This window comes from Gobius niger (genome assembly GCF_951799975.1).
Source record: "Gobius niger genome assembly, chromosome: 7".
NCBI classification, from domain to species: Eukaryota; Metazoa; Chordata; class Actinopteri; order Gobiiformes; family Gobiidae; genus Gobius; species Gobius niger.
The window spans coordinates 39,496,582-39,508,781 of NC_136858.1; the positions used below are offsets into that span (position 1 = coordinate 39,496,582).

The 12,200-nt window shown below is 42.7% G+C and overlaps 1 protein-coding gene across 1 annotated transcript in view; it reads right to left on the bottom strand.

Moving 5' to 3' along the window:
• Window positions 1-12,200, bottom strand: part of ambra1b (autophagy/beclin-1 regulator 1b) — a gene marked incomplete at its 3' end in the record, with an annotated part of 46,192 nt that overhangs the window by 11,605 nt on the left and 22,387 nt on the right. The window contains 8 exon segments of the mRNA XM_079560018.1: window positions 5,104-5,258; window positions 6,315-6,503; window positions 9,317-9,427; window positions 9,549-9,649; window positions 10,660-10,740; window positions 10,845-11,027; window positions 11,099-11,185; window positions 11,259-12,200. Of these exon segments, the coding sequence (XP_079416144.1) occupies window positions 5,104-5,258; window positions 6,315-6,503; window positions 9,317-9,427; window positions 9,549-9,649; window positions 10,660-10,740; window positions 10,845-11,027; window positions 11,099-11,185; window positions 11,259-12,200 (1,849 nt within the window).

Genomic DNA, 12,200 nt, shown 5'->3' on the forward strand with positions numbered 1-12,200 from the left:
CCCTGTGTATATTGTTCGGGACTTTAGCATTCAGATAACCTGTGTTTAGAAATTGTAAATGTTATAGGGAATAAATCTAAAGTTACTGAATTCTGGTGGTTTCTCCTCAGACCTTGGGATCATGAACACGCTGGCGAGACCTTTTTGATACTTTAATACTTTAAACTTAACTGTTTAACTGTGTTTAAAATGATCTTATGGAGTCAGACCTTATGTAAATTTAGAGTTTTAATATTTCCTGTGAAATCGCCCCCACTATCTTATCTATCCTATCTTATCCTATCTTATCCTATCTTATCCTATCTTATCCTATCCAATCCAATCCTATCCTATCCAATCCTATCCTATCCAATCCTATCTTATCCTATCCAATCCTATCCTATCCAATCCTATCTTATCCTATCCAATCCTATCTTATCCTATCCAATCCTATCTTATCCTATCTTATCCAATCCTATCTTATCCTATCTTATCCAATCCTATCTTATCCTATCTTATCCTATCTTATCCTATCTTATCCAATCCTATCTTATCCTATCCAATCCTATCCAATCCTATCTTATCCTATCCAATCCTATCTTATCCTATCTTATCCTATCCTATCTTATCCAATCCTATCTTATCCTATCTTATCCTATCCTATCTTATCCAATCCTATCTTATCCTATCTTATCCTATCTTATCCTATCTTATCCTATCTTATCCTATCCTATCTTATCCAATCCTATCTTATCCTATCCAATCCTATCTTATCCTATCTTATCCTATCTTATCCTATCTTATCCTATCTTATCCTATCTTATCCTATCTTATCCTATCTTATCCAATCCTATCTTATCCTATCTTATCCTATCTTATCCTATCTTATCCTATCTTATCCTATCTTATCCAATCCTATCTTATCCTATCTTATCCAATCCTATCTTATCCTATCTTATCCTATCTGATCCTATCTTATCCTATCTTATCCTATCTTATCCTATCTTATCCTATCTTATCCTATCTTATCCTATCTTATCCTATCTTATCCAATCCTATCTTATCCTATCTTATCCAATCCTATCTTATCCTATCTTATCCTATCTTATCCTATCTTATCCTATCTTATCCTATCTTATCCTATCTTATCCTATCTTATCCTATCCTATCTTATCCAATCCTATCTTATCCTATCTTATCCAATCCTATCTTATCCTATCTTATCCTATCTTATCCTATCTTATCCTATCTTATCCTATCTTATCCTATCTTATCCTATCTTATCCTATCTTATCCTATCTTATCCTATCCAATCCTATCCTATCTTATCCTATCTTATCCTATCCTATCTTATCCTATCTTATCCTATCTTATCCTATCCTATCTTATCCTATCTTATCCTATCTTATCCTATCTTATCCTATCTTATCCTATCTTATCCTATCTTATCCTATCCTATCCAATCCTATCCTATCCTATCTTATCCTATCTTATCCTATCTTATCCTATCTTATCCTATCCTATCCTATCTTATCCTATCTTATCCTATCCTATCTTATCCTATCCAATCCTATCCAATCCTATCTTATCCTATCTTATCCTATCTTATCCTATCTTATCCTATCTTATCCAATCCTATCTTATCCTATCTTATCCTATCTTATCCTATCTTATCCTATCCAATCCTATCTTATCCTATCTTATCCTATCTTATCCTATCTTATCCTATCTTATCCAATCCTATCTTATCCTATCTTATCCAATCCTATCTTATCCTATCTTATCCTATCTTATCCTATCTTATCCAATCCTATCTTATCCTATCTTATCCAATCCTATCTTATCCTATCTTATCCTATCTTATCCTATCTTATCCTATCTTATCCTATCTTATCCTATCTTATCCTATCCAATCCTATCCTATCCTATCTTATCCTATCCAATCCTATCCTATCCTATCTTATCCTATCCAATCCTATCCTATCCTATCTTATCCTATCTTATCCTATCTTATCCTATCCTATCCTATCTTATCCTATCTTATCCTATCTTATCCTATCTTATCCTATCTTATCCTATCTTATCCTATCCAATCCTATCCTATCCTATCTTATCCTATCCAATCCTATCCTATCCTATCTTATCCTATCTTATCCTATCTTATCCTATCTTATCCTATCCAATCCAATCCTATCCTATCCTATCTTATCCTATCTTATCCTATCTTATCCTATCCTATCTTATCCTATCTTATCCTATCTTATCCTATCTTATCCTATCTTATCCTATCTTATCCTATCCAATCCTATCCTATCCTATCTTATCCTATCCTATCCTATCCTATCCTATCTTATCCTATCCAATCCTATCCTATCCTATCTTATCCTATCCTATCCTATCTTATCCTATCTTATCCTATCCAATCCTATCCTATCCTATCTTATCCTATCCAATCCTATCCTATCCTATCTTATCCTATCCAATCCTATCCTATCCTATCTTATCCTATCTTATCCTATCCTATCCTATCTTATCCTATCCAATCCTATCCTATCCTATCTTATCCTATCTTATCCTATCTTATCCTATCTTATCCTATCCTATCTTATCCTATCTTATCCTATCCTATCTTATCCAATCCTATCTTATCCAATCCTATCTTATCCAATCTTATCCAATCCTATCCTATCTTATCCATCCATCCATCCATCCATCCATCCATCCATCCATCCATCCATCCATCCATCCATCCATCCATCCATCCATCCATCCATCCATCCATCCATCCATCCATCCATCCATCCATCCATCCATCCATCCATCCATCCATCCATCCATCCATCCATCCATCCATCCATCCATCCATCCATCCATCCATCCATCCATCCATCCATCCATCCATCCATCTATCTATCTATCTATGACACCTCGTAATGAAACCAACTTAACTGGGAATGCAGGTTTTCTAGTATTTCTATAGTTGCGCGTCCTTCGATCAGTAGTAACAGTTATGGATGGAACCAGACGGGGTATTTAAAACCGTATCTATAACTGGTGTCACTCGTAGATCAGGGACATAATGACAAAGCTGGAGGCTCTCGTAATAATCCAGGTCTGTCTTTGCTGTAAAAGCCAAAGTGGGGCCAAATGTAAAGTTTTAGAAGAGCCTGGAGCGTCTCATAGCTCTTTCTTCTCCATGGAATAACTCTTCCTGAGTTTCTCCAACTCTCACTAGATTCTACTGTTACTCAAGTGGGACGCATGGTGCGCTGCCATCTAGCTGGCGGGAGTAAAAGTGCAGGACCAAAGCGAGACGCTGCAATGAATATTCCCCCAAAAATAGATGTTGAAATATCGATACGGCGCTTTTTGGATCGATACGAGAATCGCGCGACGTAATATCGTGATATATCGGCGGATCGATATTTTTCAACACCCTTGTTATGGAGGGACAAAGTGAAACGTGGTGATTCACCACAGACCCAGAGCAGCTTCGAACACTGGGAAACTCCGGGGGCCGTGGACATCCTGAGGCTCAGAGGAGGAGTCGCTGTGCGGGCAGGGCTTTGGTTTGGGGTTTAAAGAATAATATAATCAAACTGATAAAAGTTCTCTTGAAATATTATACAGACCGCGCTGAGAGAAAAGTCCAGTATTTCCAGTGCTGGTGGGGCTTCAAATGCACTCAAGTGCGGCCTATATAGTTTATGTAAGAAAAGATCTCGGAGATCTGACCCTGAGGGAAGATGATGGAAGAAGCACTGCAGCTTTATTTGGATTAGATGGATGTGTGGACACTGACAGCACATGTGCAGCAGCAGAAGCTGGAGCGAGGCAGGAGCTGGAGTCTGAGGTTAAAGGTGAGATTAATGTGACTTTTTACACATAAATGCACTGTTTATGTTTCTTCTATGTATAAATAGTAGCTACAGCACAAGCTCCCAAAGTCTTATGTCTTATGAGTGCAGTTTGGGTTAGAAGAGTGGCCACGCCCCCTTTCAGTCGACTAATCGTAGGTCAGAGCGTGTTCTTGGTCGTTGACAGCCCTAATTATGAGACAGAGCTGGCATTAAGGCGAGACACTTTAGGTGAAAGTATTGATGTTTCCCGCAGTGGTGGAAGTGGAGATTTGTATCTGTTTTCCTCCCTTTACATCTTAGTTTTCATGTCAGATATAAAAATGACAAAACTCACCCTCAGCTTTGAAACCAAAAAAACAGGCGGAATTTGAGTTTTTACAGATTTTGTCACTGATGATTAGTTTATTGAAAAACTAAACAAAATATCCAAAATCCCTCTGAACAAATCTTAGTTACTAATATGTCAAAAAAATAAAACCATAACATTTAATCTGGCTCAATTCATTATTTTGATTTCGTTGCCCAAAATATAGGCAGTTTTGGCCATTTTAATGCTGAAAATGCCTTATTTTTATGTGAAAACATAAAATGACAGAAAAAGTGCAACACATTTTTTTCTCATATTTATATCTGTGATGTTCAGCAAAAGCTTCACATTGACATCTCTACATTTATGTTTTTTCCCCTGTTCACCTGCAGTGTCTCGCCTTAAGTACAAATAAAGGTGTGGGAAGTCGAAGGTTTCATGGCACTGACCACTTATCTGTGGCCCTTCCCCCCATGTATGCTTCAATAATCAGCCCCCAGGAAAAAAGTATGGAAACACCTGCCTTAGAATATCCCCATTTTCCCTAATCTAAAGCAAACTGGACATAACGGAAACTGCCACCTTATCGTGGTGGTTTGAGCGGCTGAATGATTCCAGGGCAGAGGTAGGCAACGTCAACCGGCCCTCCCTCAAAGAACCTCTGGCCCTCAAGATGATTTTCAGGAACATTATTACACAAACCAGAGATCAAATGCCTTTTACAGTACTCTAAAAATGTGAATCATATTGTAAGTTCCTTTAAAATTACCCAACAGAAGACCCATTCAGGCCATATATGACGGAAACACTGGCATTTGTAGAAAGTTCTGCTTTGCTTCGGCCTAAAGTTGGTCCCTTGGTCTTTGGACTCAGAAAATCAACCCTCCACTGAGCAAACCGACCTCCCCCATGTCCATGACACTTTCACACTGTAGCACGAGCTGTTTCTGGACTCACCCTGATGGACGTCTCTCCTCCGTGCGGCTGCTGCAGGCGGAACACCTGCGCCACCATGTGGTCGGTGGTGGGAGGCAGCAGGATCCGGCGCGAGGCCAGACCCACCATCACGTAACAGCCCATGGGGGACAGGCTGACGGAGATGGCGTTGGGACCTGAGCAAAGGAAGACATGAAGCTTCTTTATTCATAATAAGTATGAAGGCTACACGACGATCACCTCCCAAAGACTGTGTTTGTTTTAATATCCTCTATTAGGGCTGCTCGATTATTGAAAAAATAATAATCACGATTATTTTTGTCATAATTGAAATCACGATTATTCAAACGATTATTTGTTGCCTTTAAAAAAATCCATCAAAAAAGTGACAAAAATCCAGCAAAAAAGTGACAAAAATCCATTAAAAAAGTGACAAAAATCCATCAAAAAAGTGACAAAAATCCATCAAAAAAGTGACAAAAATCCAGCAAAAAAGTGACAAAAATCCATTAAAAAAAGTGACAAAAATCCAGCAAAAAAATGACAAAAATCCAGCAAAAAAGTGACAAAAATCCATTAAAAAAAGACAAAAATCCAAAAAAAAAAAAAAAAAAATCCAGCAAAAAAAATGACAAAAATCCAGCAAAAAAGTGACAAAAATCCAGCAAAAAAGTGACAAAAATCCAGCAAAAAAGTGACAAAAATCCATCAAAAAAAAGACAAAAATCCAGCAAAAAAGTGACAAAAATCCAGCAAAAAAAAGACAAAAATCCAGCAAAAAAAAAACAAAAATCCAGCAAAAAAAAGACAAAAATCCAGCAAAAAAAGACAAAAATCTAGCAAAAAAAAGACAAAAATCCAGCAAAAAAAAAAGACAAAAATCCAGCAAAAAAAGTGACAAAAATCCCCAAATTAAAAATTAGAAGAAAAAAAAATTGAAAAAAAAAAATTGAAAAAAATAAATAAATAAAAATTATAATCGATTTTTTGCGATTATGCTAATTTTGTAATAGTTTACTGTTGTAACCCGAAATCGTAATTGAATTTCGATTAATTGCACAGCCCTACGACTATCACCTCCCAAAGACTAAAGGCCGACTCTGTTCATCTCCCAAAGACTAAAGGCCGACTCTGTTCATCTCCCAAAGACTAAAGGCCGACTCCAGAGGGCCGCACTATGTAGAAACGTCACATAAAACTAGCTTCTGTGAGTGAGCTAAAAGCCTCGGTACCGAATCTCTTGGTGTAGAGCATCTCCCCCAGGTTGTGGGGGGCGAGTGAGTAGATGGCCAGGATGCCCTCGTCGGGGAAGCCGCGCTGACTGCTGGGAATGAAGACGGCGAGGAGCTGCCCGTCCGCAGAAATGTCGCAGCTCGCGTCGTTGTAGATCTTACAGTTTGGCACCAGGACGTTCACCGAGGCTGAGGAAGAGACACAACCATCAGCACCTTAGAGAGAACAGCAACAGACCAACAGTTCTGCATTTGTAAAACAGGAACGCCATGTTTGAATCCCATTTAATGCCAGTAAGTCATGTGTGCATTTGCTGACAGAGAACGGATGTTTTTAATGGACAGTGTTTCAGGACCAACAGCAGAAGAACCTGGTCTCTAAAGCACGGCCGCCCAAACCTTTTGTCTCCGAGGTTCAAAATGAAAAAGTGCCTGTGGGTCGCGGGCCAAACACGGCCATGTCCTACACATATAAGTGCATTTAATAATACTTTATTTATTTTTCGGTTTACATTTGCATTTGATTCTATCTATGGAAATAACACGCTGCATTAAAACAATTGTTAACTATGGCAAAAGGGCAATCGGGACCGTCAGGGGGTCGCCAGACACATTTGGGGGGTCACCAGATCATGTAGATTAAATATACATATTTTTGTTAGCAAATAATATAATGTTTTATTGTAGCAGAGCCGTTATTTGTTCGCAATTTGATTAATTTCATTTTCTCCATTTGTTTTTTTTCTTTGTTTTTTAAGAATTATGTAGGCCAGGGGTTGGCAACATCAGGCCCGAGGGCCAAATCCGGCCCTCCAGCTTAGAAGCTCTGGCCCTCAGGATTTTCTTTAAATGATTTTGAAGATGATTTTACACAAACCAGGTCAAATCTGTTTGAATACTCTGAAAATGTGCAAAATACAGTCAAATCTTTCAAAATGTCTAAGCAAAACTTTAGGTCATGTATATAGGGCAGGTACGATGCTTTATTCCATATCTATATTAAAATATTGTGGCGTCGAGAACCAGAAAACAGAACCATAATGTGTGGAAGGAAAATGTGGCTAAAAATAAGGAAAAATCGTGTTACAATTGATTTGGGGAAAAAAGGGGAAAAAATAGGGAATCGATTTGGGAAAATTAGTAAGACGGAAAAAACTATTTAAAAAAATAAGACAGAAAAAGAGATTGGGTGAAATGGGGAAAAAGAAAATCATTTGATTTGAGCTGAAACAACAGAGTTTGTTCCTTTAATGTCGTCCTTGGCAACAGCATCGAAGCCTGTTTTTTCTCTCGGTACCTGCTTTAGACATCAGTAGAACCTAAACTTTTTTTCCCGATACCAGACTGGTGTTGTTTAAGTCTGGCCATAATCCTGTACAGAGAAGCTGGCGTTTGTAGAAAATGGAGCTTTACTTTTGGGTCCGGCCCTCGGTCTTTTTACAATGAAGTAAATCGACCCTCCACCAAGAAAACCTGCCTCCCCTGATGTCGGCTAATGCTCCTCTCAGAGTGTGACACGGACGGGGGTCACGAACCCCTTTAACTGTTATAACGGGGGTCACGGCTCTAAAAGGTTGAGAAGCCCTGATCTACAGCACCTACAGTAACTTTACCTTATTCATTTAACTAAAGAAAATGCGACATTAGATCATTTTGAAAGTGCCAGTTCAGCATAAATTCTTTTATCAGTAAAATGCTAACATGAACCTTTGTTGATCTCAATAATACAATGCTCTGAGAAAAACCAAGACACAGTGTTTCCTTAACTTTGCGAAAGGAGGGAAACAGCGCCCCCAATTTGACGCTGGTGGCCAAAAAGTGTACTGCATCCATATTTACAATCGAGAACGAATGGGAGAGAGTTCGTATTAACCAGATGTGCACAAAAGTAGTGCTTCCGATGCTTGTTTCTGTACCTGTAGTACCTAAACTTTTTGTTCTATAACATACGGGTATGGTTTAACGGCACCAGGCCCTGCTCCTCTGCTCCTCTGCTCCTCTGCTCTCACACCAGCTCACCTCACGTCCTCATCTACATTCACAAAACTCCTCTTTGGTCTTCCGCGAGGCCAGTGGTTCCCAACCTTTGTGTCCCACATATAACCTTGAGGTAATCATTTCTACAGAACCCCCCAACTCCAGGATCCTGAACATTTTTAACAAAGTGGGAAACTTCACATAGATTATTCAGTATTTAGTAGAGCAAGTTTGTGTCAGGAAGGGCCAACTTTCTTCACTGCCAAAACTCACAACAGTCGCCCAAAGTAAATCCTCTTTTTCTACAAATCTCAGTTTTGAACATCATGTATGGGGTGGACGTCACTGGGGTGTTTTGCCAGGAAATAAAAATACTGACAGTACATCCTATATTTTGAGAGTACTTCATCACGCTAGGGCTGCAACTAACGATTATTTTGTTAATCAATTAATCGACCGATTATTTTTACGATTAATCGATTAATCGCTTGGCTGTGAAAGGTGCCTGGAAATTGTATTTTTTTCCATTTTTTGACCACATAAAGCTAAAGTGGCGCCGTTTGAGGACACGTGGATGGAGTAAACTTAAAGTTAACGTTTGTAGGAGGCTCTTTGTGCTGAGTCTGCTCTGATTGGACGAGACAAAGACAGATATTTATGAAATTTACGATGTACAAAACACTACAGACCCTCACTTTAAAAAACAAAGTAGGTTTTCATCCAAAATGCATAATTGTCATGTCTTTTTTGCTCAATTTTAGTCTGTGTTTACTAGAAAATGATTAATCGATTACTGAAATAGTTGACAACTATTTTAGTAATCGATTAGTTGTCGATTAATCGATTAGTTGTTTCAGCCCTACATCACGGTGTCTGATTTATGTAGTAATATATATGGGCCCTGGGGTGTTATGCCTGAGGGCCAGAGTCTGACATTCTAATCCTGTCGATCCACACCCAGCGCTGCTCCGTCTGTCCCTAAGAGTCAAATCAAGTAAAACATCTGGCCAGGGCAGCGTTTGTACCGTTGCTGATTTCTGGGAGGTCGAACTTGGTGAAGTCCCACCACTGCAGCCGGTACGTGGTGTTGGCGATGTTACTGGCCACAGCCGACTGCCCGTCGCCGATGGAAGCACCTGCAGGAGAAGGAACCACAAAACATGAAAAGATGGATTGTTTTCTCCATGAAGATACGGCTCATGGTGCACATTATAAACCAGTTAGAAACAGTTGTGATGGTGGCCGCCCCGCCCTCACCTGCCAGGACCCGGTTGACCGAGGAGTGTGTGGCGAGGCCCGGCTGCCCGCGCTCGTGGAAGATGCCGGCGTAGGGCAGGTACTCGGGGAGGAGGAAGCGCCTGGAGGAGGGAGATAAGTGACAGTGAAAACCAGGCTGCGGGCGTGATGTTTAAAGGAACAGGCCACCGTTTTTCCACACTAAGATATGTTCTTACCTAACCTTAGTCGAGTTAATATATCCCCGTCTGGTCTTTGTCCGTGCGCTCACACATACGCAGTCACATTTTTTGTCATTTTTTTGTCATTTTTTTGTCATTTTTTTTGTCATTTTTTGTCATTTTTTTGTCATTTTTTTGTCATTTTTTCGTCAATTTTTTGTCATTTTTTTGTCATTTTTTGTCATTTTTTGTCATTTTTAGTCAATTTTTTGTCATTTTTTCGTCAATTTTTTGTCATTTTTTTGTCATTTTTTGTCATTTTTTGTCATTTTTTGTCATTTTTTCATTAATTTTTAATCAATTTTTTGTCATTTTTTTGTCAATTTTTTGTCATTTTTTCGTCAATTTTTTGTCATTTTTTGTCAATTTTTTGTCACATTTTCGTCATTTTTTGTCATTTTTTTGTCATTTGTTTGTCATTTTTTTGTCATTTTTTCTCCAAAGAAAAACTCTTTGGAGCCAGACTCTTAAAGGAACAGGCCACCGTTTTTAAACACTGAGATATGTTCTTACCAAACCTTAGACGAGTTCATATATCCCCGTCTGACTCCTAAAGGTTATTGACGGAAGTGAGCGGGGGAAGTCTTTAGGAGTTACTGCGCGGACGCTGTGCTCCTCGTATCATTACGCCTCACAATATAGTCCCCCTTTTTATCTGCTTATAAAATCCACATGTTACATTTCTGTGTAAATATAACTTTATTTAAATAGGGAACACGTGGAAGAGCTTGGTAGCTTCTATCGTGAGCTTTTTTGGAGCTATGTGACATGTGGGAGAGGCTGCGTATGTGTGAGCGCACGGACAAAGACCAGACGGGGATATATTAACTCCACTAAGGTTAGGTAAGAACATATCTCAGTATGTAAAAACGGTGGCCTGTTCCTTTAAAGTGTTTCAGGCTCAGTCTCACCGTGGAACGAAGCGCCCGAGTGACGGCGCCGACATGCGGGCGTTTCGAGGCGTCCGGTGTCTGGCACGGTCGCCGTTGTCACTAAAGCGTTTAAAGAGAAAAGCCGTTACACAGTGAGGAAGCTACAGGTGAAGGACACTTTCCTTTTCCTTAAGAATGTTTTAGTAAAGAGTGAAATGACTGACTCGAGCTCCTCGAAGTCCACGTCGCTGCTGTCCATGGCGCCGGAGCCGCCCTGGGGGCTGTCTGAGGACGAGGACATGGCCCTCAGCCGGTTCTGCTGGTACCGGAGCGAGCGCTGCCGGATGCTGTCGCGCCGGGACAGGTACTGGATCATCCTCTGAGCGTAGTAGGCGGCGGGGGACAGCCTGCGGACAGAGGGGGGGTCAGTGAGCTGTAACGGGACGCTCTGAGGAGAACATGGGCGGGGCTGTGGTACCGCGCGGGGTCGGGGTAGATGGGGTGGTCCCTGGAGCCCGTCATGTCGTATCGGGACAGAGATAAGAGTGAAGACTCCAGCAGCCGCCTGAGGAGAGACAGATGTTAGACAGATGTGAGGTCAGAGGTCAGAGGTCAGAGGTCAGCGGTCAGGGCGGTACCTCCGCAGAGAGTCCTCGTCGGGGGGGTCCACAGGCACCTCTTGGCTTAAGGCCTCTTGCTCTCTGGAGCTTTGGCGGTAGACGCGCTCCCACTGGGCCGTGTCCTGGTTGTAGACCAGGCCCACAGTCTGCTCCTGTGGGGGGGGGGCGGGCGGCTGCTCGGGCTCCGCACGCCGCTCCGGCGCCTCCTCCGGCCGCCATGACGGCGAGGGCGCGTCCAGGGGCGTGCTGGAGGTGGAGGCGGTGGGGGCCGTCCTCTCCCAGCGCTGGGAGTCGTGGTTGAAGGTCAGCAGGTTGTGGCAGGCCCTGCAGCGGTTCAGGTGGCCCCGGGTCCCGGAGGCCGAGGGGCCCTCTGAGGGGGGCGGGGGGGGCACGGGGGGCGCGGGGGGCACAGGGGGCGCCGGGGGCTGGTAGTGGATGATGGTGGGGGCCGAGGGCCCGGGACGCTCCGGGTCCAGGTTGTTGTTGAGCAGTTCCTGGTTGGGGGGGTCCAGCTCGGACATTCGGTCGAACTCCATGAAGTAGCGGCTGAGGTTACACTGCAGCACGTTCCTGAAGGAGGCGGAGCTCCGCGCCCCCTCCCAGAAGGGGTGGTGCCCGCTGCTGGTGCCCGTGTCCCGCTGGCCCTCGTTGGCAGACGTGTAGTAGGCGCGGCCGTCCTGCCTCAGGGCGGACAGCAGGCTGACGGAGGAGGACGTGGAGGTCCGGGGGGGCAGCAGGGGCCCGCGGGGCCACTCCGGGGGGGCCCTGGAGGGTTCCAGCCCCGGGGTGGGGGGCAGCGTGGGGGGCAGCGTGGGGGGCAGGGTGGGCAGGCCGGGCCCGCTGTAGTAAACACTGGTGAAGGCAGACGGCCTGTCGGGCAGAGGCCGGGGCTCGGTGCGAGCCGAGGAGAAGGAGGGGGGGGGCGCCTCAGGGGGGGCTCCCGAGGGCTCCGGGGCCAGG